Raw genomic sequence first — 25780 nt, forward strand, 5'->3', positions numbered from 1 at the left:
TAAACCCAGATGCCAAGAGTTAGGTTCTTGAATTTTTCATAAGTTTAAATGTAGTAGGGAGGCATCTAAAGAATATCACACTGAAAAGAGGACCTGGATACAACCATCACTATATATGTCTGGATATAACCATCCAGAGACAGTTATGGTGGATAACAGGCAGAACAGTCAATGTGGAACTGTTTTCAGTAATTATAGCACCTGTCACCAGAAGTTGAATGATACCAGCAGCCTCAGTTTTGAGAGGAGACAAAAAAAAGTGTTTTCATCCTGGGTATATTCAAAGCAACTATGTGGAACTTCTTTTATCATTTCTCCAGACACTGTGCCACCACAGAAGCATCCAGGATCGATGCACAATTCAGCAGAATTGTACTGAGATGTTGCTTGCATGAAGGATTCTGAGTCCCAGCTCCTGATAGATATGGAAAGCATCAAGTCACTTCAGAGTCACCCATAGTGTGAATGTACATGTGGACTAACACTTAAAGATGACTAAAGAGGTGTCATGGCTCAACCTCAGCCAGCAGCCAAGCCTCACTTAGCCACTCTCTCATTCTCCCTCCAGCAGTATCAGGGAGAGAATTGGAAGGGTAAAGGTAGAAATCTCACAAGTTGAGATAAAGACGGTACCATAGGGAAAGCAAAGGCTGCTCACACAAGCAAAGCAAGGAATGAATTCACAGCTTCCCGTGGGCAGGCGGGTGTTCAGCCATCCCCAGGAGAGCAGGGCCCCATCACACCTCACGGTGATTTGGGAACACAAACACCATCACTGCAAACATTCCCCCATTCCTCCTTCCCCACCTTTATGCACTGAGCGTGATGTTCCATGGTCTGGAATGTCCCTTTGGTCAGCTGGGGTCACCTGTCCTGGCTGTGTCTCCCCCCAGGCTCCCCCAGCCCCCCACCAGCCTGGCAGTACGAGAAGCAGAAAAGGCCTTGGCTCTGTGTAAGCCCTGCCCAGCAATAACAGAAACATCTCCACATTATCAACCCTGTGTTCAGCACAAATCCAAAACACAGCCTCATAGCAGCCACTGGAAGAAAATTAGCCCAACCCTAGACAAAGCCAGTACATTAGTTTCCTGACTAGCAACTGAAATTCTCTGAGTTGGATTGTCCATGTGTATATTCACCTTCTGGCTTCGTCCTCCTTGGCCAAAGTAAGATGTAAAGGTGGTAAATTCATTTGAACCTACCCTACATCTGATGAAGGGTCTGGTAGTAGGATTAGGAGTGCTTTGTAGGGCAAATATTCTTTGTGCTCTTTAAGTCTAATAGTTAGCCAAAATGTGGCATTAATCTGGACTGTCTTCCACAGAGAACCTGTTAGTGCTTGGAATTTACTCCTGCTCTCATATGCAGCTAATCTGTGGATTACATTTTCTCTGGTTTAATCCATGTGAGGTAGCAGCAATACCTGTAATAAAAGTTTAGTTCATAGTCCTTCTTGTAAACTTGGCATGGAATCACTTGGCAGTAGGACCTACCATGCTGGCTATGGGATTCAAGGGAATAAGAGGGAAACTATCTAAAAGGTTAGATCCTAGGCTGTCCGAGTTAATTTGATAGACTTGGTAGATTGTAGTACCAGCTGTCTGATGTTATCTGCACATCTTTGTTTTCCCTCATGTTCTGTAATTTTATATTAGTTTTGCACATGCCTTGCACGAATATGTTTGTGAATTATAATGGATAAAGGAGCATTGCACAAAAATTACATTTAATAATTTTTCCAGTAATTGTTCTCATTAAATATGTCAGGGTTTGCACTCATAGAGGTTAAGTTGTTCATTTTAGAAAAGCACTTGTGTCTCAAAGCATTTTTATGAGTTACAATTGTTATAGCAGACTAGCAATTTGGCCACAATAACTTTTAAAATTGACATTGCACAATAAAATATATTTATCAAATATTTAATAAATAAACAAAACCTTCCTCAATAACCTCAAAATCTTGTCCTTGAGACTGTTCCCCACCATAAACTTAGTCTTGTAACCCCAGCACTGTTTTTTGTCTTAAAATGTCAGCTTTAGTTCAGTTACAAAACAAATGTAATTAAAAAATTCATGTTTTGAATGAGCTTTCAGATGTTAAACATAATGGTTGTAATCACTGAGATTAGAATAAAGGCTTAAGAGCCCAATATGTAACTCTAACCCTGAGGTCTTCCTGCGTCTTGTTGAGAAGATAACAGAAAATGTGGTGATGCTTATGCAAGGTAGGCTGGCGGAAGCAGTAAATGCTAAAGGAGGGGGATTACTGAGAACTAGCAGATAGAACATGATATTTACAATATTAAATGCAGCAATTATAGTAATAAATCAGAGTGAAGCATCTTGGGTTACCAATATATCTTAAAGTCTAAGGTCTTCCTGTATATTGTTACAGAAATAAGGTAAAATGTTCCAGTGTTATGCCAGGCAGAGTATCCAGGGCTAAATGTTGTGGGTGAAAGGATTATTGGTACCTGGTAGAGGAAGAGCAAGGCTAGACTACTGAATGTAGTTAGTCACAGGGTCATTCGTAGGTTGGCAGGAGTATGAATGTCTTTCATAATGCATTGGTAATGACGTTAAAGGAACATTTATCTGCTGCTTAGAATGTCCTCTAATAAATACAAAAAATATTTACTGTCTACTCATTGTCTGTTAGTGTGCTCTGGTTTTCCTTTCTTCCTGTATAAATACAAATCTGGTCATATCATCATCACCATGGGGAGAGGAAGGAGTTCATTTTACTTGAATATTTGTATACATCAGTTAGCTATTGCTGATCATTTGTAACAGGGTACAAGGATATGAACAAATAACTGAGAAGTTTGTTGAAATGGTAATTCAACCATAAATCTGAAAATGGGTGAAAGATGATGATGGGGTCTAACAGGCCCCATGTCTGCAAAAGGCAGTATTTCCTGCCTTTAAGTCTTGTGCACTGAAGTGCTAAAGAAAACGGTTGACCTGATTTTGATTTCAAGATGGACTTTTAGTAATGTACTGTATAAGCAGCTAGAAGAAGGAGAAATAATGAAATAAAGGCCATAGGGAATCAAGCTAAATAATATGGGAAGGAGCAAAGAATGAAATGAGATGAGCTTTTTTATTTTTTTAGCAAACCATGTTTCATATTCTAATAGTTCAAGTGTTACAGAGAGAATTGATTTCTTCTATGTTGAAAGTATTTATTTCATCAAGTCAAAACAGGACTTGAAAAGTCAAGAAAATATAATTTAAGTGAATGGGCCACATAATTCAGGTGAAATTCAGGACAGTGAAATTAAAAGGAATATGATGAAAATTCATATCAAGATGTGTCAAAAAGTAATCACTGCAGATGACCAGAAGGTTTTGAGAATACTGAAAGGCTGGAAAAAAAATCTCATTTAGAAAAGATCAAAATTTTACTCCTAATACTGAAAGCATGAAATGAATGTGCTGGTTTTCACAAAAGAAACAAAAAACAGTAGAAAATATTTGCTGTTTATAAAAGATGTGAGAATGTGTTATGAAATTAAAGTGAGGGCAATTGAGAACCAAGTTGATTTTTTATGCAGTATTATGTCTACGTTGTGGAAACAGGGAGGGGTTGATGTCAAAAGGATTAAAAAAACCTGATTGTCTTTGTGTCTAGTTTTAACAATTGACTGTAAATGTTCTGGAGGTAGTACTAAACTTCATGCTTCAAAGCTGAAAGAATTTTGATCTTGAAGATCTGGATGAGATCCAAGATGTATATTTAAGAATTGGAACATTAACGTGTGTTCCCCTTTTCCTAGGGTTCTTATGCCTTCCACTGAGGCACCTAGAGTTGGGTTGTTAGTGTAGAATATAGAGTTTAGCTCTGGTGGGAGCATATCTGAAAAATTCAATTCAATACCTGTCTCTTTTGAATTTTAGACTGCACAGATAAATGTACACAAGATAAGCCTCTTTTTTCAAATAAGGAAACTTTTTCTGTTTGAAAAACTATAGTGTTTGACTGTATTCTATGAGTTTATAATATGAAACATCTCACACCAGTTAAAACCGGTTCAGAAACTTCTGTAGTTGTCACATTCTTCAATAGCAAGATCTTTAAAAGGCAGCTGTTAGCAAAGGCGTAGCACAAACGTCCAAAGGATGAGTAGCAGCTTTGTGTTGTCTTTCTGTAGAACTATAATTAAATAGTATCTAAATATTTTAATATTTATATAGTATCTCAGTCTGCTTTGTGTGCAGCTGTTTAGCCAAGAAATTAGAATTAATTAAAACCTGCAAGTATATAAAAGGTCTGTGACAGGGAATCTTTATGATAACGAAAAAGAAGTGCAGTTCACCAAGAAGCCTTTTCCTCATCTCTGCTTCATAGCTTTTTTATCTGTTTTGATTTGTGTAAATTTTAGAATTTTAGGGGTCAGCCATTATTGAGTAAATGCAGTCTGTCAACTCTGTAACATACATATAATGTTTTTGGTTTTTTGGGTTTTTTTTTGTTTTTTTTAGTGAATGAATTTTTAGTGTCAGAAGGCCCTGTCCTGCTGGATATGCGTATTAAGCACCTAATGAAAACAAAGCAATTAACACAAGCTACTGCCCTGGCAAAACTCTGCTCTGACCATCCAGAAATCAGTGCAAAAGGCAATTTCAAACAAACCTACCTGGTCTGTCTTTGTTCAGGATCACCAAATGAAAGGCTAATGGAAGAAGTAAGTAAATAATGAAGAATTTTTTTTTCTTAGACTTATTTCTTTAATGATAGTAAAGTGTTACTAATCATAAGCTGGTGTTCTACAGAAGAAGTTTATCTTTTAAAATGTTATCTAAAATATTTTTGGTCAATTTTTTTTTTCCTTTTCATTCAAGTCGCTTTTAAGCTGAGTAGTAATGACTCAAAATGCATATGGGAGGGTATTATTATGTCACTAATAGGCATTTTCTGGCTGTGCCACAATTTTGTGTTTGATTTTGCTTGAAGTATTTTAAAACTCTGCCTCAGATCTCATTAGTAAACTGAAGTTAATAATTTTCTCATTCTTATTGTTTTAACTATATTGCTTTTTGTGTACACCTAGTACATGGAATGGGGCCTTTTAGATGCTGCTTGCAATTCAGAGAATAAATGTAACTTCACCCAAATGCCTGGGTGCAATTGAAGGTGAAATCAGATCTTTGATCTGGTTCGTAATATAAAATCCTTCTAATTTAAATACAGAAGTCAGAGGTGAGCTGACAGCTTTGCTCTTTTGCATTCTTTCAGGTGGCATCTTTATTTCTCATCCCACTCCAAAGTTTTAGCTGAGCCTTTTACCTTCTTGAAGGAAAACTAACTGCAAATGTCTCTTTTCTTGTCTGCCAATGTCTCTGCTGTCTTTCTGTTGCTGTCATCTTTTTATGTTAAATATTAAGCATATTGCTGCTTAACTGAACCTAAAGGGATAAGAGTTGTGTACTGACTAGGGCTGGAAAACTTTCCTACCCTAGATACAGATGAAATTCTAAGATGAGCTGTTCTTACTGAGCATGTTCTTCAGATACTCAGTAGAATTAGATCAGTCTTGCTCTTCTCCCAGCTCTGGCTGCTGCAGACCCTGGCAGAACAGGCTCAGGAGGGGTTGTGATGGGGCTGTGCAGTCTTACCTTTGTTTGCTGGAGACAAGCAGTGGAACTTGGAATTTATGACCCTGTCAACAGCCTTCCTTCATTACTCAGCCCCAGCACCGAAGGGGCTTGTTCAGTGAATGAACCGTGAATGCCCTGGACAAAAGGAAAGGGTTATCCTTGTTTCTTTGGATGCCATAACATACAGATAAGTTCAAACTGGGTTATCAGAGAGAACCTAATTCAGGTATTTCTGAGCTTTGGATTGCTTAGATTAGCAGCTCCAGCTGCAGCACTGTTTGCAGTGCTTTCCAAAATGACCTTTCCAAAATGGTTAAGGTCATGTATTACCAAGAGAAGGCACATAATCTTTAACATGTCAAGGTGGAATTATGATCTGAGAAGGACGGTCATTTTGTAGTGTGAGAACATAGTGTAGAGTAAGAAAATAGTAAAAAATAAGTGTAAAAAAATATATTATCAGTGTGGAAATTTTTATATCAATTCAGATCAGGCAGGAGAGCAACATTTAAGCAAAATTTCACCTTGGATTAGTCTAACATCGTTTCCTTCAGTAACGTGAAGAATCAGACCTGCAGTATGTGAAATGCTAGACTGACAAACTTGATGGCTGGACCTATACAAACCTTGTTAGAAACGTCTCTTGTTAGAGGGTCCCCTAGGAAGCATGAGAGGCTGGAAAAGCTTTTAATGAAAAAAAAAATAAGTTGCCTTATTATAAGTTCAGTTCACCATATTCTTCTTTAAGCTTTTCATTAATAGTCCCTGTCTGAGACGGAGCACTGAGCAAAGCAGACCTTCAGTCTAAATTGCTGTTACATTTGTATTGTTCCATGCTAAGAAATGCAGTTTTCTTTAGAAGATGACTTTGAAGTTATTAGACCTCAGATGACATTCAGTGAAGGGCTGTTAGTATATTTACAAAGTGTCAATTTAGAGGTGTGAAAATAAGTAGTTGTACTATTCAAAATTGTAGTTTGTTTGCTGGATACCGTGGTGCCCAACCCAGCTGTGCTGCCGCCTTACCCAGAGTGCTGGACAGGCTGGGTGTTTGGGTGAGCACTTCTGTTTCTTGCTTTGGGTGGTCTTGTGATTTCTCAAGAGAGACTTCCAACAGTGCTGTCATATTCAAGCTATTCTTCACCTGCTGGTGTCAAAGAATAAGTAGCAGCATGTCCTGCCAGATGCACTAATTGATATAAGCAAACCAGTCTACTGAGAATCAAATTAGACAGTAGTTGTTAGAGCAAGTGCACTGACTCAGTACTGATACAGCTGTCTAGCAGTACTGGGCAACTGTGATTTTTCCTTTGATTTGCCACAAAATTAAGTACTTCCATTGGTACTTGAGAAATAATTTATATTGTACAGACTGTAGTGTTCTTCTAGAACAGCATTCAGATGACCTGCTTCTTACTGTATTTCATGTCTTTTTTTCATATCTTTTTTCATATCTTTGATTTTTTAAAAAATTCTAGAACATTCATGTTAAACCTCAGATTCACTAACCACCCAGCTCATTGTATTAAAGCAGTAGTGACATCAGTGATAAGTAAACTGGATTAGAATTACAGGTAATTATTTTTTACGGTGTTAAGCTGCAATTTAAAGTTAAAAGTCTTCATATCACTATTATCATATATATGTGATATATATGAATAATTAATATACTTTAAAATTCTTAGGTGACTGAGACACTAGAGACAAGTTATATGTCTAAGAAACAAGTTTATGTTTACTTCAATAAAAGAGTTTTTCTGGTGGCATAAGGAATTTTGGCACTGTCTAGAAATGTACTGATTTGCTTTCAAGCTCATCTCTGACTGTTAAATTAAAGTTCTGAATTATTGTCTTACAAGGGCTAATTTGACCTTGTGTCTGAAAATGCAGCCACTTTCTTAGTCTTGTTCTTCTCTTTCTTCCCTTCTAGATTGCAGAAGTAGATTGCAAAGATGCTCTAGAAATGATCTGTAACCTTGAATCTGATGGAGATGAAAAAAGTGCTCTAATTCTATGTGCAGCATTTCTATCTCGCCAGCTGCAGCAAGGGGAGATGTACTGTGCCTGGTGAGTTTGAATCTTGTTTTGTATGTAAGAACAAAAACTTTAAACACAACAACAACAAAAAAATATCTGGGGAAGATACATAAGCCATAAGCTAACTTTCTTTAGCTGATAAAATCTGTGAGCTGAACAGGAAGGAGATAAGACTCTTGGAAAGCTAAAAAAGAAAATAAATGTATTTTGCAAGATAAGCATCCATTACATGAATTTGAAGGCTGTCAGTATGATGAGGCAAATACCAATGGATGGTTAATGATTCTTCCATAGAAATAAGAAATTTAATATCTGCAGGCAACTGGTCAGCATTTAATCAGTAGGTACTGTTCTTTCTGTTCTGTAATAACACAGTGCTTCTTTTTCTAACAAACTTAGAATGGAAGCTCCTCTTTACTACTACTATAACCACAATAATAAGCTAGATGAAGATACTTATTGTTTAGGGCTTGCTTTCATTAATGTGGGAACAAATAACTGGTCTTAGTTGGTGGATATTTGAGCTGTTAGGGTTTGAATTTCCTTCTGCTAACTAGCAAATCTGTATAATTCCTGAAGAATTTGCTGTGTTTGTGCGTCTCCGTTTTATGTACAGCAGCAGGAGAAAACTGCTAATGCAGTATTTTGCTTTAAGAGATTCTGCTAAAGTTTTGGGGGTTACAGCATTCCACAAGGTACTAGGTACTCTTGACTATTTGCACCTGAGGAGGAGTGAACAAGTGAGATAATGTAGATACTGTTTGGCTTTGGGGGCTAATTTCTTGCTAAATCATAGTCGCATTCCTAAAGCTGCTCTAAGAGCTGAAAAAATGTATCTACCACAGAGAAGAGCCAATCTTCTGTAGGTACTAGTAATAACTAAGAGTTCAGTGAATAGTAAACTACTGTACAAGACTTTATTTTTTCAAGACCACATAATGAGTAAATTATGTAGCATAAATTCTGGTAATACTGGTTTTAATCTGAACTGTCCTTCTAGAATTGAGTAATTGTCATAATTTCAAAATTTAGATACTTAATAGTGGGGGTATTTTAATGAAAGATAAGGTGTGAACAAATTTCAAACTTTTTCCTTTCCCAAAGACAAAATGGAAACTGTTCTTAGCCTTGCATTTCTTGTTATCAGATTAGTGGTTGCATTGATGGCCCTGAAATATTGTTCTCTTGTTCTAGGGAACTGACTCTTTTCTGGAGTAAACTGCAGCAAAGGGTAGAGCCTTCTATTCAAGTGTATCTAGAGAGATGTCGTCAACTTTCTGTGTTAACTAAGACTGTTTATCACATTTTCTTCCTGATTAAAGTAATTAATTCAGAGGTAAGGATACTCCTGAAAGAATATTTTTGGCACTTTCAATGGAACTGTAATCAGGAAAATTTATGAAAACTTCTTTGACATCCTGTATTTCTGTATAGGATCAGTTTCAGGGCAATCCTAATTGGCTTTAGGAAAGGCCATAGCAACTTCCTTCTGCAGGTAAATTATAAATTGATTCATTTTGAATCATTAAAATGTTGGTTCCTTTGGAAAAATAGAGTGGGGTTAAACAGAAAAGGTGGATGCCGCAACTGAAATGAAGGAAGCACTAAAGGTGAGGTTATAGCCTCTAGGTTTGCCTGTGTCTTTTAAAGGTGGTATTTTCTGTAAGGAGGCTCTAACATTCCTCACCATTATTTCCCATAGTTCAAAAATTACAGAAAATGGAGAGAACCAGTTCATGAGGAAAGGAAATTAAGGATGTATAATAACATATAAGAAAAGGAAAATTACAGGAAATTGGGAAAGAAAAGAAAAAACTACACAAAAAAAAAAATCCCAAAACTAGAACTCAAAACCTTTTGAATTGCCACTTATGAATGCAGTTTATTTTGATAAATGAAATAGTTGTCATTTGTGGGCTTAGACCCAATGTTACATTAAAACCCTGCTCATCTCTCTCAGCTAACCTTGTAATCTAATTTTCTTAGTTTCTTTAGTAGTTGCAATATTTAATATTGATAGCTCAATTGAGCTCTTATGAAGATTTCTGTGAGTTGTGATATTAATTCTAGGCATAAAAATTCCTGGCTTTGTTTTTCAGTGTTCTGGTATAGGTAATCATGGGCTTCTAAGTTGAAAGATTCTTCCTCCCCCCTCCCTGAAAGATGTGAAATAAATTGGAGTTGGAGAGGGGGAGGAAAATAACTTTGACAGAGTCTTGTGATATTAAGATCTTTGCCTGCTCCATGCCGTATTGATTTTTCTCCAGTGAGCATTTAATTGTTTACTTCTTGGCAGAAATTGGAGACCATGTAGGTAGTAGACTCATACATTCATAAATTTGCTGAACTTTATTCTCATGTATGCCACAGCCTCTCTTGTGCATCCCTGGCAGCATAAAGAGCTTGTAAAGTCAGTGTAAAAATAAATGGTGTTGCCTTAGGGTATGAATGAGTAAAGACCACATGACCTTTAGAACATTCAAATGATGGAACATTTAACAAAATTTAACTATACTTACTGCTTTCAGTTGGACTGAAGCCGTGTGTTCAGTTGAGGTCAGCTGTCTTTGAAGTGACATCATTTTTAAAAATAAAAATAAACCTTTTACTTTTAATGAACTCCATATTATAGATCTTTCTGAAGATCACGTGTTTTTCTTTAACTGCAGCCTTTTTTACCATTTGAATTCTACCCAACGTTAGGTTGATGTTTCATAGAAGCTCCTCTCAAATACCTGTGGCACAACTGAAAGGCTTGATTCCAAGGGAAAGGCTCAATATTGCTCTAATATAAACTGAACACCTCTAACATAAAGTCCAAAAGTCTTCAAACTAGACAGACCATACAATTAATTGGTTTTTTAGTTGTATGTAAACTTCAGCATTTTTTTTAGTAGCATGAAGACAAATTATGCAACCTAAGGAATAGCATCTGAAGACAATCCATTCTGGTTTTTGAGGTAAAAAGTATTCCTGTGAACCCCAGGTGCATTTTTTTCAGACACTTATGATTGAATAATGACATCTTTTACTTAAAAGTATAGAGTTAGAGAAAGTGACTTACTAAAATTAGTCTTGCTTTTACAGATTGATGGTGCTGGACTTGCAACCTGCATTGAACTGTGTGTGAAAGCATTGCGCTTGGAATCCAGTGAAAATGCAGATGTCAAGATATCTATTTGCAAGACTATCTCCTGCTTACTTCCAGATGATTTGGAGGTGAAACGTGCTTGTCAACTGAGTGAATTTCTTCTGGAACCCACTGTGGATGCATATTATGCTGTTGAAATGCTATATAATCAGCCTGACCAGAAGTATGATGAAGAGAATCTTCCAATACCAAATTCTTTGCGCTGTGAGCTCTTACTTGTACTGAAAACTCAGTGGCCTTTTGATCCAGAGTTCTGGGACTGGAAAACTCTAAAGCGTCAGTGTCTGGCACTTATGGGAGAGGAGGCATCCATTGTGTCATCCATAGACGAACTAAATGATAGCGAAGTTTATGAGAAGGTTGAGGATGGCCAAGAAGATAGTAAAGAAACTTCTCTGAATGGGCTTGCTGGCATTGATGAAGCTACCAGCCTTCTTAGGGGTATCAGAGATGAAAAGCAGAAAAAAAGAGAAATCAAAAAACTCAGAGAGAGAGGGTTCATATCAGCTAGATTTAGGAACTGGCAAGCTTACATGCAGTATTGTGTGTTATGTGACAAGGAATTTCTAGGTCATAGAATAGTTAGACATGCACAGAAACATTATAAAGATGGAATTTACAGTTGCCCTATTTGTGCCCAAAATTTTAATTCTAAAGAAAACTTTGTTCCCCATGTAACTTTGCATGTGAAAAAATCTAGCAAAGAGAGATTGGCTGCTATGAAACCACTGAGGCGACTGGGAAGACCTCCTAAAATAACAACTGCCAGTGAGAATCAGAAAACTAATTCTGTATCCAAACAGGAGCAGCGACCCATTAAGAAGAACAGTCTCTATTCAACAGACTTCATTGTGTTTAATGATAACGATGGCTCAGATGATGAAAACGATGACAAAGATAAACCTTACATACCAGAGATAGTGCCAGTTCAAAAGCCACCCCCTGTTAATGAATTCACCTGCCCTGTAACACTTTGTAAAAAAGGCTTTAAATATTTTAAAAATCTAATAGCACACGCAAAGGGCCATAAAGATAATGAAGAAGCTAAACGTTTTCTTGAAATGCAGAGCAAAAAAGTGATTTGCCAGTACTGTAGACGACATTTTGTAAGTGTTACTCACCTGAATGATCATTTACAAATGCACTGTGGCAGCAAGCCTTATATCTGCATACAGATGAAATGTAAGGCTGGCTTTAACAGTTATGCTGAGCTGCTGACCCATAGGAGAGAGCATCAAGTTTTCAGAGCTAAGTGTATGTTTCCCAAATGTGGCAGAGTGTTTTCTGAAGCTTATTTACTCTATGATCATGAAGCACAACACTATAATACCTATACCTGCAGAGTCACAGGCTGTGGGAAGGTGTACCGCTCACAGAATGAACTGGAGAAGCACATTGAGGATCACAACCAGCAGCCTGAAAAAGAAGAGCAGCCTGAAAACCAAACTAATCAGCCTGATCTTAGTCAGCCTTCTAAAGCTAATGAAAGTACTGATGGAGTTTCAGTTAAAGAGGAATTGACATCTCCTCCAGCTGAAAACCGAAGCAGTTTTGTTGAAGGAGAAAACATCTGGAACCAAATCAAAGCAGAACCAGTAGGGAATGAAAGTGTAAATGCGTCGGTGAGTGTACTTCAGCAAAGCAATTCCTTGCCTAATGCTGGTTCAGACCAGTCTCCTATGAGTTCAATAAAGACAGAAGAAACAGTTCCAGCAGGCAGCATTAAGCTGTCTGTTGTTAACCAGAAGATCCGAGATAACTTTGTAAAAAGAGGTAAATTGGCTGCTACTGCCAGTAAAGTAGATACTACTAAACCTGGAGTCCAGCAGTCGTGTCCATCAGCTGACTCTTGTCTTCCAGTTTTCCAAGAGAGAAAGGAGGAAGGCTGTCTCAGTCAGACTCAGAATATTCAAACTGTTTCTGTGACTTCAGACACATTAAAACCAGAAGCCCTTGAATCAAAAAGCTTAGAAAGACAAGTGAGCATCGTAAATCCATTCAGCATGCAGAATCAGACAGGGTATCGAAACGGTGTACCCATTTCCAAACTTGAAATTGAAGACAGTATTAAAGCTGCAGCTAATCTATATAACCTGCCTCTAAAAACTTTAGAAAGTATTACATTTATTCCATCACAGTCTAACATAAACAGCTCTTTAGTTCCAGCTGTGTCACCAGCAGCCCCAATTCAGAAATTTAGTTGTCAGGTTGAGGGGTGTACTCGAACATACAATTCATCACAGAGCATTGGCAAACACATGAAGGCAGCACACCCTGATGAATATGCTGCTTTTAAAATGCAGCGTAAAAATAAGAAACCGCGAAAATCCAGCAATCTGCAAAATGTGCTGAATGATGGGAAGATTGTATATCTTATGCCATCACAAGTGGGCAATCCCAATGGTGCTGCTTTTACTGCACAGAACAAATCAAATTTGAATCCCACCTGTTCCAGTCAAGTGCAGCATGTCACAAGTACTCTTTTCCCAACCCACCTAGAAAACCTGGCAAATCCTATGTTGCCTATAGTGGAAAATGTCATAAATCCAAATTTGTCCACTCGTATTAAAAGTGAGCCTGAGAGTGTTTTATGTTCACAAATGGAAAATTTGTCTGCTGCAACCTTACCTTCCCAGCTGGATGATCTGGCAAAAACAGTTATGCCTCTGAATATTGATGGTGGTTCAGATCCTTTTCTTCCTTTGCCTGCGGAAAATGGTCCAATGTCTCTCTTTCCTTCATCAGCAGAGAATCCTCCAAATTCAGTCTTCTCACAACTGGAAAATAACACAAATAACTTTGCTTTGCAACTGGAAGGAAACACTAGTTCTACCTTCCCAAAAGAGGAAAGTGTTGATCAAATATTTCCCTCACAACTGAGTAATGAAAATAGCTTCAGTGAAACTAGCTCTCAGCATCCAGCTTCAGAAAAGGTGAAAAAAGATCGTGGCAGGGGCTCAAATGGGAAAGAAAGGAAGCCAAAACATAACAAGCGGGCAAAGTGGCCAGCAATAATCAGAGATGGCAAATTTATCTGTAGCAGGTGTTTCAGAGTTTTTACTAATCCTAGATCACTTGGCGGACATTTATCTAAGAGGTCTTACTGTAAGCCTCTTGAAGGATCAGAAATTTCTCCAGAAGCTCTGCAAGCTAATGGACAATCTTTGCTTGCCAGTATGATTCTTTCTTCAAATTCATTAAACTTGCAGCAGTCTCAGGAGTCTGCCTTCAATCCAGAGACATGTTTTAAAGATCCATCATTCCTCCAGTTACTTGCAGCAGAAAATCGTTCCACACTGCAGACTATATTTCCACGGGCCAACGTGACTAACTTTAATACCAGTGGAAATGAGGAAGGTAATCAAATTATAAAACAAGCCTTGGAAACTGCAGGCATCCCGAGTAGCTTTGATAACACAGAAGTACTTCCACGTGTGGTTACGACAAGTTGTGGCTCTGGTACAACTCAGATAAATGCAACTGTTCTCCCCAGCTCAGCCCCGCCCTCTCTGCTGTCGACAGTCTGTAACCCCAGTACCCTGCTGACAGACCAAAACAGGACCCTCAGTGCCAAAATTCCTCCACTAAGTGAATGCAAGAGTTTGCCTGTTTTTGCAACAGAGGACTTAATGCTGAAGACTGTTGAAAATGGCTTGTGTCCTAGCTCATATTCTAACACTGTTGCAGCAGTGCAAAACTTTGCAGGGAACAGCTCACGAGTTTCAGTTATAAGTAGTCCCAAGAATTCAGGATCAAGCAACTTGAATAAGAAGGGAACCAGCTCTTCAAAGAGGAAGAGAAAAACACCTACACCCCTGCTCGTGCCCAATACATCACAGAAATTAGCAGTAAACAATGCAACAGTAATGGGACTTCTAACCAAAAGCACTGAAGGAAACATGCAAGTACAGGGAGAAAGTTTTCAGTCCAACCTGCTGGCAAATTGTGGCTCTCAAGCAGTGGTAGAAAACCTTGCACAGAAACTCAGTAATGTTGACAATCAGTTACTCATTGCCAGTATCAAAGAGAATTTCAAAACAAATCTTGAGGCTCATACAGTTCTGCCCCCTCTAACAGTAAAAACTGAAAATGGGGATTCCCAAATGATGGCTGCAAGTTCTTGTGTGCAGGCTCATTCAGAAGAACAGATTTCACAGGACAGTGTTATGCAGAACTTTGAAAAAACCCTGGAAATAATTAAAACTGCTATGAATTCACAGATGCTTGAGGTGAAAACTGAAATTCAGGATACTGTAACTGCTTCAGGACAAAACTTGCAAGTAAATAATGCCCAGGCTGCTTCAGAAAGTTCTGCACACAGTGTAAAACTACCCACTTCTACACAGTTTGCTGTGCACACAGCAAATGTTCCTGCTACAAAGGGTAGCTCTGCCCAGTCTGAGATACCTCAAAAGGATGATACTCAAATGTCAGAAATTTTGGAAAGCTTGCAAAAATTGAAGCTGGAAGATGATTCTCCCATTTCCATCTCTGAGACTGTTTCTCAGTGTCCTCCAGCAGATAAGCTAGCACCAGCAGTTCCTGTTGTATCAATTGAAAATAAACCTCTTATCCAGCTATCTCCTGAGGCAAGTAACATTCAATTTAGTGACAGAGTTAATAAACCTTTTGTATGCCAGAATCCTGGCTGCAATTACAGTGCTATGACAAAAGATGCATTATTTAAACACTATGGCAAGATCCATCAGTACACTGCAGAAATGATACTAGAAATAAAGAAACATCAACTAAAGTATGCCCCATTCAAATGTGTTGTAGCTACCTGTCCAAAAACATTCACAAGAAACTCTAATCTCCGAGCGCACTGTCAGCTTGTACATCATTTTACAACAGAGGAGATGGTAAAATTAAAAATTAAGAGGCCTTATGGCAGAAGATCTCAAAATGAAACTGTAAACGCAGCCCCACAGCCTGTTGAAGTAAAAACCGTGCAGACACTAGTAATAGAAAACAAAACTGTAGCTCCATTGGTCAAAGAAACTCAGATAAAGGAAGTTGTAGAGCCTGTAAAAATATTGGAGAAACTTCTACCAGAAAGTAATACTCCTGAAAGACTGGAAAAACCTCCCCAGGTGGTTTCTGTTCCTCTGGAACAGCACAATCCAGCATCCTTTGATAGTACACAGGAACAAGCCAAAGTACGCAAGGTTAGGAGGCACAGGAAGGAGAAAGAGGAGAGGAATGGTAGGAAGCCCGTAACAAAATCTCTGGAGTTTCCCACTAGATACAGCCCCTACAGACCATACCGGTGCGTCCATCAGGGCTGCTTTGCAGCTTTCACAATACAGCAAAACCTAATTCTTCATTACCAAGCTGTGCACAAATCAGACCTCCCTGCTTTCTCTGCTGAAGTGGAGGAGGAGAACGAGCAAGGCAAAGAGGAACGCGAGGAGGTGGAAACCAAACCTGCTGTCAGAGAGTTCCGGTGTGAGGTGAGTGACTGCTCTCGCATATTTCAGGAAGTTACCAGCTTAATCCAGCATTATATGAAGCTTCATGACATGACTCCAGAGCAAATTGGAAATATGAAATCAGCCCCAGAGGTGGGACGGTTTTTTTGTGACCAGTCTCAGTGTAAGTCTTCGTTTACAGCTTATCTTAACTATGTTGTGCATCTTGAGACGGATCACAGTGTTGAGATAAAGCCCAACAAAGTAGAAGATGACGGTATGTTCAAGTGTGACTGTGAAGGCTGTGACCGTATTTATGCTACAAGGTCTAACCTCTTGAGGCATATTTTTAACAAACATAATGACAGGCATAAAGATCATCTAATAAGACCCAGGAGACTAACACCAGGCCAAGAAAACATTTCAAGCAAAGCAAACCAGGAGAAACCATTGAAATCTAAACAGAGAGGACTTAAAAACAGATCGGGAAAAGAAGGTAACAGGCTGTCAGTGAAAACAAAACGAAAGAAGAATGTGAATTTGGAAAACAAAAACTCAAAAGGAATACAGGTTCAGGAAAATAAGGCTTATTCACTGAAACGAGGTAAATATGTATATTTAATAAAGGCCAGAAACGATGCCTTATCAGAATGTACAAGCAGGTTCATAACTCAGTATCCATGTATGATCAAGGGATGTTCTTCCGTGGTCACAAGTGAAAGTAACATAATAAGACATTATAAATGTCACAAACTGTCCAAAGCTTTTACTTCCCAACACAGAAATCTTCTTATTGTATCTAAAAAACACGCTGTCTCCCAAGTAAAGGAAGCCTCTTGTGAGCAGGAGGGAACTGATGAAAAAACTGATGTGAAAGAGCCTGAACCGAGTTTGATAGAGAGCAATAATGATTCAAGCACAACTACCTTACCACAAAAGGAAACTGAAAAAGGTGAGAAGGATGAAGTGGATGAACTGACAGAACTATTCATTACTAAACTAATTAATGAGGATTGTTCAACTACTGAAACTCAAGCAAAAATCTCTTCCAGTGTAAATAGTGACTTGCAGGAGACCAGCTCCTGCCCCTCAGAGAAGCAAAAATCAAACAACCTGAAAAGAGCAAATAAAGAAAAAAATGTATCTCAGAGTAAGAGAAAGAGAACTGAGAAAACAGAGGAAGCACTGCCCAGTGGCGTGAGTAGCCTGCACAAGGAGGAAGAGACTGCTGTCGCCATTCAAACAGCCGAAGAGCAACCTGCGGCTTTTGACTGGAGCTCCTTCAAGCCAATGGGTTTTGAAGTGTCATTCCTCAAGTTCCTTGAAGAATCTGCTGTGAAGCAAAAGAAAAATTCTGAAAGAGAATACCATAGCAGCGGAACCAAAAAAGGATCCCATTCAAACTCACGGAAAGCCAGTGAGAAGGGCCCCGTAGCAAGTGATAACGTCACTTGGTCATGTTCTGAAACTGAAACCCTTGTACCGTTTGCCAACCCATCACGGCTTCCATGTGGTGATAATGTAAAGATAGTGTTAGACAAGACTCTTAAAGACTGCACTGAGCGTGTGTTGAAGCAGCTTCAGGAAATGAAACCTGTTGTCAGTTTGAGAAAGCTCGAAGGACGTTGGGAGGATAATCCCGAGGTTATAGCTGCAAAAGTAATTGTTGTGGGTACTGAGGAAGGGGAATCAAAATACTGAAAACCTAATGTGTTTAACCATAACCTGTAATAGAATTTATTTTGAATAGGAAGCCATCAAGCATGCTAGTAACTGTGGAGCTCTTTTATTTTGAAGTGATTTAATCTAGCAAAAAACATGACGTGAGTCATGTAAATGTCTTATTTGTTTTTATCCCTATGGGACTTGAAGAAAGTAATTGCTTCAGTTTTGTAAATACTTGATCAAGACCTCAACTTTCTATCAGATTGTCCTTTCCATAAACTAAATCTTTGTGAGTTGTCTGTGATTGGTATCTTTCACCAGGTTACTTCTCATGTATAACAGTTTTCTTTATTTGTAGATACATTTTTTTGTATATATTTATTATTGTAAATCATTTGCTGCCACCAGCAGTCTGTAAGTCTAAACTATTAAATGACACATTTATATTCGGAATTTTAATTTCTAACTAAGTGAGCAAGTTTTTACAACTGTCCTTTAATCATTTTAAATTAAGAACTTTTGAACTAAAGCTAGCTAAGTCTGCCATATCCAGTTTATTTTGCATAAAACATTTATTTACAGAAGAAAAGCTGGATAAGATCACATTTCATAGGTTAAACATACTGACACACTCATTTTTGTAAATTTTAACATCCAGTATCTATGGATGATACTCATATGTAGTTAACACATAAAAATAATAGTTTTCTTATAGCTACATTTTTCATTGCTTTTAATTGGTTACAAAGCATTTATGATTCCATAATAAAAAATGGAAATGTGAATAAAAATAGTTTGCTACATTGAAGATTTAAAACAATATTTGGTATTAAAGAATCCATTGTGAATGTGATAGAAAATTAGTAGTGTGGAGCAGTGTACATATTTGAGGTGGTGATTTGTGAAGTAGCCCAGTATTGCCTTAAATAAAAACACATTTCATTTCTTGTTTTATACATGTGATCTTATAAAGGTTATTTTTGTTTCTGTAACTTAGATTGGTGTATAGTTTAATTTTTGTTAAAAAAACAAAACAAAACAAAAAAACTTCAGAAACCATTTTTGTAAATAGTGGGTTTATAAAACAGATGGGTTTATTTTGATAATACCAGTTTGGTATCTATCTATAAAATACACGAGTCCTTATGCCATACCATTAAAAACTAAATAAACAAGGCACTTTCTGAAAGGGAAGTGAGATGGTGATCTTACAGATGAACTCGGTGGTTGTGCTCTGTTGGTGGCATAGGCTCCCTTTGCGCTCCTCTGCCTCTCGCTGACTGTATGTGGCACCACTCACAACCTCTCTTTTCCACACTGGAACGAGCCTCAGAAGCGGTGCTGCTTGTAGTGCCCGGGATTGGAGCAATTCCTCTGTATGCTGCTAACTGAAATGACAGGTATCCCATTTGTTGAGTAACCAAAAGTGTGAATGCATTGGTGGGAGCTGTCAGTACCCAGGAATCTTCAGTGTTGGTTTTCATGTGTGGTTATGTTTGACTCAGCCAGCTGGATTGTGTGGTACCAAAAACTTTTCTGGGATTATTCTCGTTACTGGATGTGACCTACCTTCAGTAATATAAAACAGTCTTTATCTTGGGTGAGATTGGCTTGATTTTATTTTTTTTTCTATAAACTTGTCTTGCTGTGTGAAGCTTTGCATTAAATGCTAGATTTGATTGCTTGTAAGCTATTCACCTGGAATCTCTGACAGTTTTCCTGAATATCAGTGCAGAGGGCACCTTCCTATAACCAAATGAAGTGACTTGTTGCGAGAGTGAGGATCATGTCTGAACAGGAACAGCATTTCACCTCGGGCACAGCCCTTGGTTTGCTACATGGTGCTAAATTGCTTACCTTCGCAGAAAGCCCGTGCTTCCATATGAACAGAGCCCATCAGCTCCTTTCACTTTCCATCCCTCCCAAGTGACCAAACTTTTATTATGCCACGTTAGTAAATCAAAGGTGCAGTCTGAGAATGACAAAACCAAAACAAACCCTTGCATTTTGACTCTAATAGTGATCATTATAATCATTACAAGTACACGGTGCCATTTTCTACCTTCCCAAGGCCGCTGGTCCCCCTGGATGGAGCTGCTGTTGGATACCAGCCACGGTGATTGTAGAGGGAGCTTCTGCAGGGGAGAAGAGGGCAGAGATCCTCTGGAGAGGATCCTCAGAGCTCACCTGAATTCTCACGTTTTCAGCTGTACCTAACCACTGTCACTGTCAACAGACCTTGCAACTGTTAGTCTTTAGAAGATTGTTTGTGTTGTGTAAGTTGAATAGTTTCAGCATTCCTGATGATTGATACTGTATAATTTGCAGTTCTTGGACTGAGAATAGCATACAACTATTAGCTACACAGTGCTATACTAGAATGCTATTTAAAAAAGAGAAAAGGATAAAAAAATCCAATGTCATAAATATCCAGGAAATAATTTCTGATTTGCATCTGAATCTCTGAGAATAAAATATTTAATACTGTCTCATCCCAATCAATCCAATTAAAGCAATGCAGTACCCGTATAGTTAGTACATTCCATGGCACACTCCCTTTTAGGTGGTTACTGACTGCCTATCCAACAGGTAAGCTAGTATGGGGTCTGTTATTTCCTTTTTAAAAAACAAACAGGAGTATTTTGAACTTAAAATGGGGTACCAAGGCAGGGTCTGATTTAAAATATCATAGACTGTAGAGGGCACTCTGGTTTGTAAAGCCACTTGTAGAAACTCCCAAGGAAATAAATTTGGTGTTTGCATTTAGATGTTTTACCTTGGGTGATACAGAAAACCTCCCACCCTAGCACGCCTGGATGGGCAGCTTCTCCGGGGCTTGAAGCCACACGCTTGTCCTTGGGGACTGCTGGGTGGGATGGGGCTCTGTGGTGGCTGAGCCAGCTGTACCAGCAGCACTTCAGCCCCACTGCCCAGTCCTCTGTCTTTTGCCTTTTCTTTCTCCTCTTTGTCTCTGCCTTCCAGAACTGTCACCCACTAACTGTGGAGCATTCAAACAAAGGTGCTTTCTTTTGAAGCCCCTTGTTGCAATTAGGAATGTGCTGACTAAAGCAGCAGGTGTTGCTGATGGGGAAGCAGCCAAATTGAGGAATCTGTCTGAATTCAGAGCATGGACTGTTTTGTGATCAAAATACACCTTTAAACTGACAGCCTCTCTGGTGCTTAATTACGTTTATATAAAGAAATCTGCTATTACCTGAGCCCTAATTCAGTGTAAATAAGAGTAGTGGATTTGTCCCTACCTGTTTCAGGGTGGTCCTTCACAGCTGGATGTGGGGACTGTGGGCTCAAGCATTACAGTGGGTCATTTGGTCTATGGATGTTGGATAGTAAGTAAGCAGTGCTTGTACAAATAACACTGGGATCAGTTGTTGGGTCAGGTGAGGGGCAGGTAGTTGGCTAATTGTTGCGATTACTTTCTGTGCCAAAGAATTAGTTGGGGCTCCCACTTGTGTGCAGAGGAGAGAGGGCCGAGGGCAGGGACAGACTAGTTTGGGGTTTAGGTTCCCCAGCTGGAGAAGCTCCTGCTCGTGCCCTGCTCAGCCCTGCCTGGAGCCTTGGTATGGAGGTGATACAATTAAAGAGATGGGAAATGAGGCCACTGGTACTGGAGAAGGGAGTAGAGGGAAAAAACTATCAGCAAATAGGGAAATACTTTGTGTCTTTTTTTCAAACCTCTTCTGTCCCAAGGCAAGAAGCTTACTTGGATTTTAAAGAAAATGAGAGCCTATGTAAGATACTGGTCCTTTGATGTTGCAGGGATGTTTTGAAATACGAATGAGGTAAATATTTTTGTATGAATGTGCATGCAGTGATTACGTTATTTCTCCATTACAGTATGGACTCAGATCAGCTTTCTATCAATTGCTTATATCCTTGCAGAACATAGCACTTGAGTTAAATTTTTTAAAATGTTAGTCTGAGTGACTCAGAAGCTTAGGGACCAAACCTGTAAACTCATTTGAACCAAAAATGTAACAGCAAATGCCTTCAGGAGTGCATGGATGAGTGAAACTGAAACTGGAGAACAAAGGCATATAAAAACGGGGAAAGGGAAGGAGCCAGTAAAAGACCGAATGGTTGCCAAGAGTGAGGGTTCAGACAGTAGATGAATTTGTTTCTGTTCTCTCAGTTAAGTGATGCTCATTTCCTTTTCATTAGTAGCCCTGTGAAACACTCAAATTTTGCAGCACATGATGTGAAGGCTACTTGGCAATTTGCTGCGAGTGAGTCGGGTTATGTGGAGTTGGTCCATAATAATTTTTCAGAATATTTCTCATGTAACGTACTGGCTTTGTCAAAACTGAAGTATCCTCCAAGACTCAAAACACTGATTTTTGAATTTATTTATCACTTCTTGACTGTTGGAAGATAGAATTAAAAATAAAACTTTGAATATACATTCCAAAGAATTAGAGTTCTTGTTTGATGGGAAAATTTTTGGTCTAAGTGGTAATCTCTGACCAGCCACAGAGCTTTAGGGGGTGCTCTAAAACCCTTCAAGCCCTGACTTAATATACTTTTTTATTAGAGAGCAGCTAATGCACTAATTTTATCAGAAACCTGTGTTGGCTAAACTGTGTTTGCTTCTCTTCATTTTCTCTCAAATAAACCTTACTTTAAAAACAATGAATAAATATTTTTTCATTAATGTGCTCTTAAAAATCTGTCCTCAGTTATTAAAACCCAGATACTTCAGAAACATATTTTTCTTTGATACTGTTGCCCTTCTCTTAATAAAATGATGCATGAGGGTCCAGATGGGCCAAGATAATTCTGGGGTTTGTTCTCAGTTACTTAACCTGTAGCAGTCACATTTTCACAGGGTTCATGGGTGGTGGTTTTGCTTCAGGCACTCTTTGGTGGGTTTTGTCCAGGAGCTGCAAAAGCAGCTTTTCTAAGTGCATTTCTGTCACAGGCCACATTCTGTGTATGTAGAGGTTTAACAGAAAATGTTCTGAATTGTATAAAGCACCCTGTCTCTATATAAGCACAGATTCAGCATCAGTCAAGATTTAAAACTAACTGCCCACAACCTGGCAAGCTGGTCTCTGAGAGACTGCTGTTGCTGTTAAATTCAGCAGCAGCAAATGTCTTTCCATATTTTAAAAAAGGTAGGTTTATTTCAGGGGAGAAAAACAAAAACAAAACCCAAACCCTTCCTTGAAAATCACCACCAGAAGTTCATAGCTTCTTCAGTAGTTGCTAAGGTTCACTCTAACTGCCACTCATTAAATGTAATGCTTTGTAACCAAAGCCAAAGGGCCAGAGGGGGCCTCAGTGGAAAAAAAATAGTTAACCTGCTTTGGCTACTTTTTTTGTTTCTTCCTTCTTATCCTGGCATGAACAGTAAAATTAGTTCAGCATTCAGGCAGCTCCACTTCAGTTGGTGTTCTTCTCTAAACAGTGCATTTTTATCAGGCTCAGTACCAGATGTATGTCCAAAGGTCTTTCATTCCATTAACTGAAAGAAAACACTACCCTGAAGGAAGTTTTGTAAGGCACTACTTTCCACTGTCTTACAAGCCTAGGTTCAACTCCCTTTCCTGTTAGCCCAAACAACATGCATAACAAAGAGCAGAGGTGTGTGGTGTTTGAGATACTTTGAAATTTGGGGGAGGGAACAGGTGATTCCTTTTTACTTTGTTTATACTGGAGGCTTTTCATATTTCCAGATTTCGCATGTTCTTTTGCAGCAGAGAAGTCTACTGAAGGAGTAGCATACATCCAACCTTACTAAAGGGACCAGATTCTAGGCTACTTAATACTAGGGACTACTGGCTACTGTTCTTCTGTATTGTGTGGTCTGCATTTCTCTGTTCAGATCCTAGGGAAGTGCGAATAATCTGTTCACTTAAATGCCACCACCAGAGCAGAAGACAAGTCTAATGACATGGGAGCTGCTTGGTGCAGTTGACCAGGAATGAAGTCTATACACTAGTACATGCTGCTTGCACAAGTTTGAGCAAGTGCCTTTCTTAAAGCATGCTTTTTGATGATTAACAGCCTAGCAGCTGTAAGGGCTCAAATAATTCCAGAAAGAGGTGCTTTACAATCAGCTAAATAACCAAATCTGTCTTTATCACATGGGCTAAACTAGATGTGTCTACCTCTTCTTGGTTTTGTTTTTTTTTTTTCTTTTTTTGAGATGTTTTACAGTAGTCCAATGGAATGGACTCGTGACTACCCAGCTCACTTGAAGGCACAGCAATCATTCTATGCCAGTACTTTCCTATTTCCATTTCAGCAATTACCAGGTCTGATCAACCTACCTGACAAATCCTGTATACCCTGTTGCTGTCTTTCTTCATCAATCCCAGGTTCTTCCTATCTCTGCATATAAAAAGCCTATTTTTGCTTGTACCAAAGCAATTCCGTGTAATATTCAGTACACAACTGTTTGAGCAATTGTTTCTGCATGATTTATCATAAGTATCTGTGTTTATATTAAAGCTTCATGGAATTCTCAGAGCTTCTACATTTCTTGTTTCAACATGAAAAGGTCTCAGTGATTCTATGTATGACATACACAATGTAAGTGAATTTATCAGCTCAAGTAATGGGGAACTAACAGAGAAACAACATTTCCTATGTAACTATCCTTTCAAAGGATAGTTCTGCAAAGCACTGATTGGAAAAGCAATTTGTCAAAAACAGCTTGTGTAATGGGAGGGTGGTCTTCAGCCTTCTTTCAGCTCAGCGGGGAATGTTTTCATGTTCATGTTACATATTCAGAGGCAAAGATGATGAGCTGTTGTGGAGTTGTCCTGCAGCTGCTGCTCTGTTGTACCTGATGAGTTCTGATTCGCAGCAATCACTTTTTGAGCCTTGCTGTTTCTTCACGTGTCTCTTCAGATAACATTTTATGGAGTATTTGAAAATCAGATAACTCAGTTCACTTAGATTTAATATGATGCACAGGCATGAAGTTGCCACCAGAAAATAGAGGAAAATCATTTTCTCTGTGGGTTTGGAAATATAACAGTCTACAATATTGGGACATGGTTTTATGTCACATTTCACAAGACGTGGTATTTTGAATCCATTGTACAATTTATAAAACAGAACAAGAAAAACTATTTCAAGTCCTGTTTTTAAAATGAGGCTGATTAGGTAAGTGCACAGCAATCCACCGTCTATCTTTCCTGGATTTTTATAAAGCTTCTGGTTGTGGTGTTTCTCTCTGTTCTCTCTGTAAGCAACGTGAAAGACAACGAGGAGTGAAGGGGTGGAGACCATGATTAATTGCAAAGCCCATAGTCTGATGTGAGAGACAGGGAAAAAATGGTCAAAGCAGACATTTTCACAACCAGGCTGCTTGATATTGCACTCAAATTCATCATGCTCGTGTTTCCAGATGTTTTCTGCGGCAGCAACATAAACCAGTAAGCGGAACATGAACACAACAGCTATCCAAATTCTTCCAATACCTGTTGAGTATTTATTCACTCCACTCAGCAGATCACGTAGGAACGCCCAGCTCATTTTTCTCTTCAAGGAAAGAAGGAAATGCTGTATCAAAGAAACACAAGATCAGAGAGATGCATCCTCTTGGGTGAAGACAAATGAGACATTCATTCAATATAAAATATAACCACTAGCTGAAACAATTTAAAATATTTAAGCATTTAGAAGTGATTTAATTTTATTAAGCATTTAAATAAGAGCAACAAGCTGTTTTTATTTCTGATAATTTAGTAATTCTGATACATTCTGAGGCTATTGAACAAAATTTATTTGCTGTTTAAATACATTTTGTCAATTAGGCTGAAGTCTAAACATTCTGTTAAGCTGTCCTCTGTGAGAAATGTGCCTGTTCTCCCTGAGGGTCTCCTGACTGTCAGGTAGGTCTTTCTCTGGCAAGTTCAGGCTGACACTACCACTGAATTACATTCAA

The 25780-nt window shown here is 38.6% G+C and overlaps 2 protein-coding genes across 3 annotated transcripts in view; one reads left to right on the top strand and one right to left on the bottom strand.

The window, feature by feature from the left end:
- ZNF292 (zinc finger protein 292) overlaps positions 1-18315 on the top strand; it is a 50071-nt gene extending 31756 nt beyond the window's left edge. The window contains exons 5-8 of one of the 2 annotated variants that reach the window (XM_058834480.1): positions 4486-4688; positions 7532-7668; positions 8833-8974; positions 10726-18315. In XM_058834480.1, the coding sequence (XP_058690463.1) occupies positions 4486-4688; positions 7532-7668; positions 8833-8974; positions 10726-17901 (7658 nt within the window). In that variant the 3' untranslated portion in view covers positions 17902-18315. Of the gene's footprint in view, positions 1-4485; positions 4689-7531; positions 7669-8832; positions 8975-10725 lie in introns of those variants that run through there. The other variant, XM_058834481.1, reaches the window with a different exon arrangement.
- A 140-nt stretch (positions 18316-18455) lies between these two features.
- Positions 18456-25368, bottom strand: GJB7 (gap junction protein beta 7). The gene is made up of 3 exons (XM_058834485.1): positions 24674-25368; positions 21032-21044; positions 18456-19131 (listed from the first exon to the last, which is right to left on the bottom strand). Exons 1-3 carry the CDS (start codon positions 25366-25368, stop codon positions 19009-19011), a joined length of 831 nt encoding a protein of 276 aa, XP_058690468.1. The 3' UTR covers positions 18456-19008.
- Between the last annotated feature and the right edge of the window lie 412 nt (positions 25369-25780).

Source organism: Poecile atricapillus, chromosome 3 (genome assembly GCF_030490865.1).
Source record: "Poecile atricapillus isolate bPoeAtr1 chromosome 3, bPoeAtr1.hap1, whole genome shotgun sequence".
Lineage (NCBI taxonomy): Eukaryota > Metazoa > Chordata > Aves > Passeriformes > Paridae > Poecile > Poecile atricapillus.

What these genes read in the sequence shown, in the direction of transcription:
- GJB7 (XM_058834485.1), bottom strand. Translation starts at nt 25,368, where the DNA reads ATGAGCTGGGCGTTCCTACGTGATCTGCTGAGTGGAGTGAATAAATAC.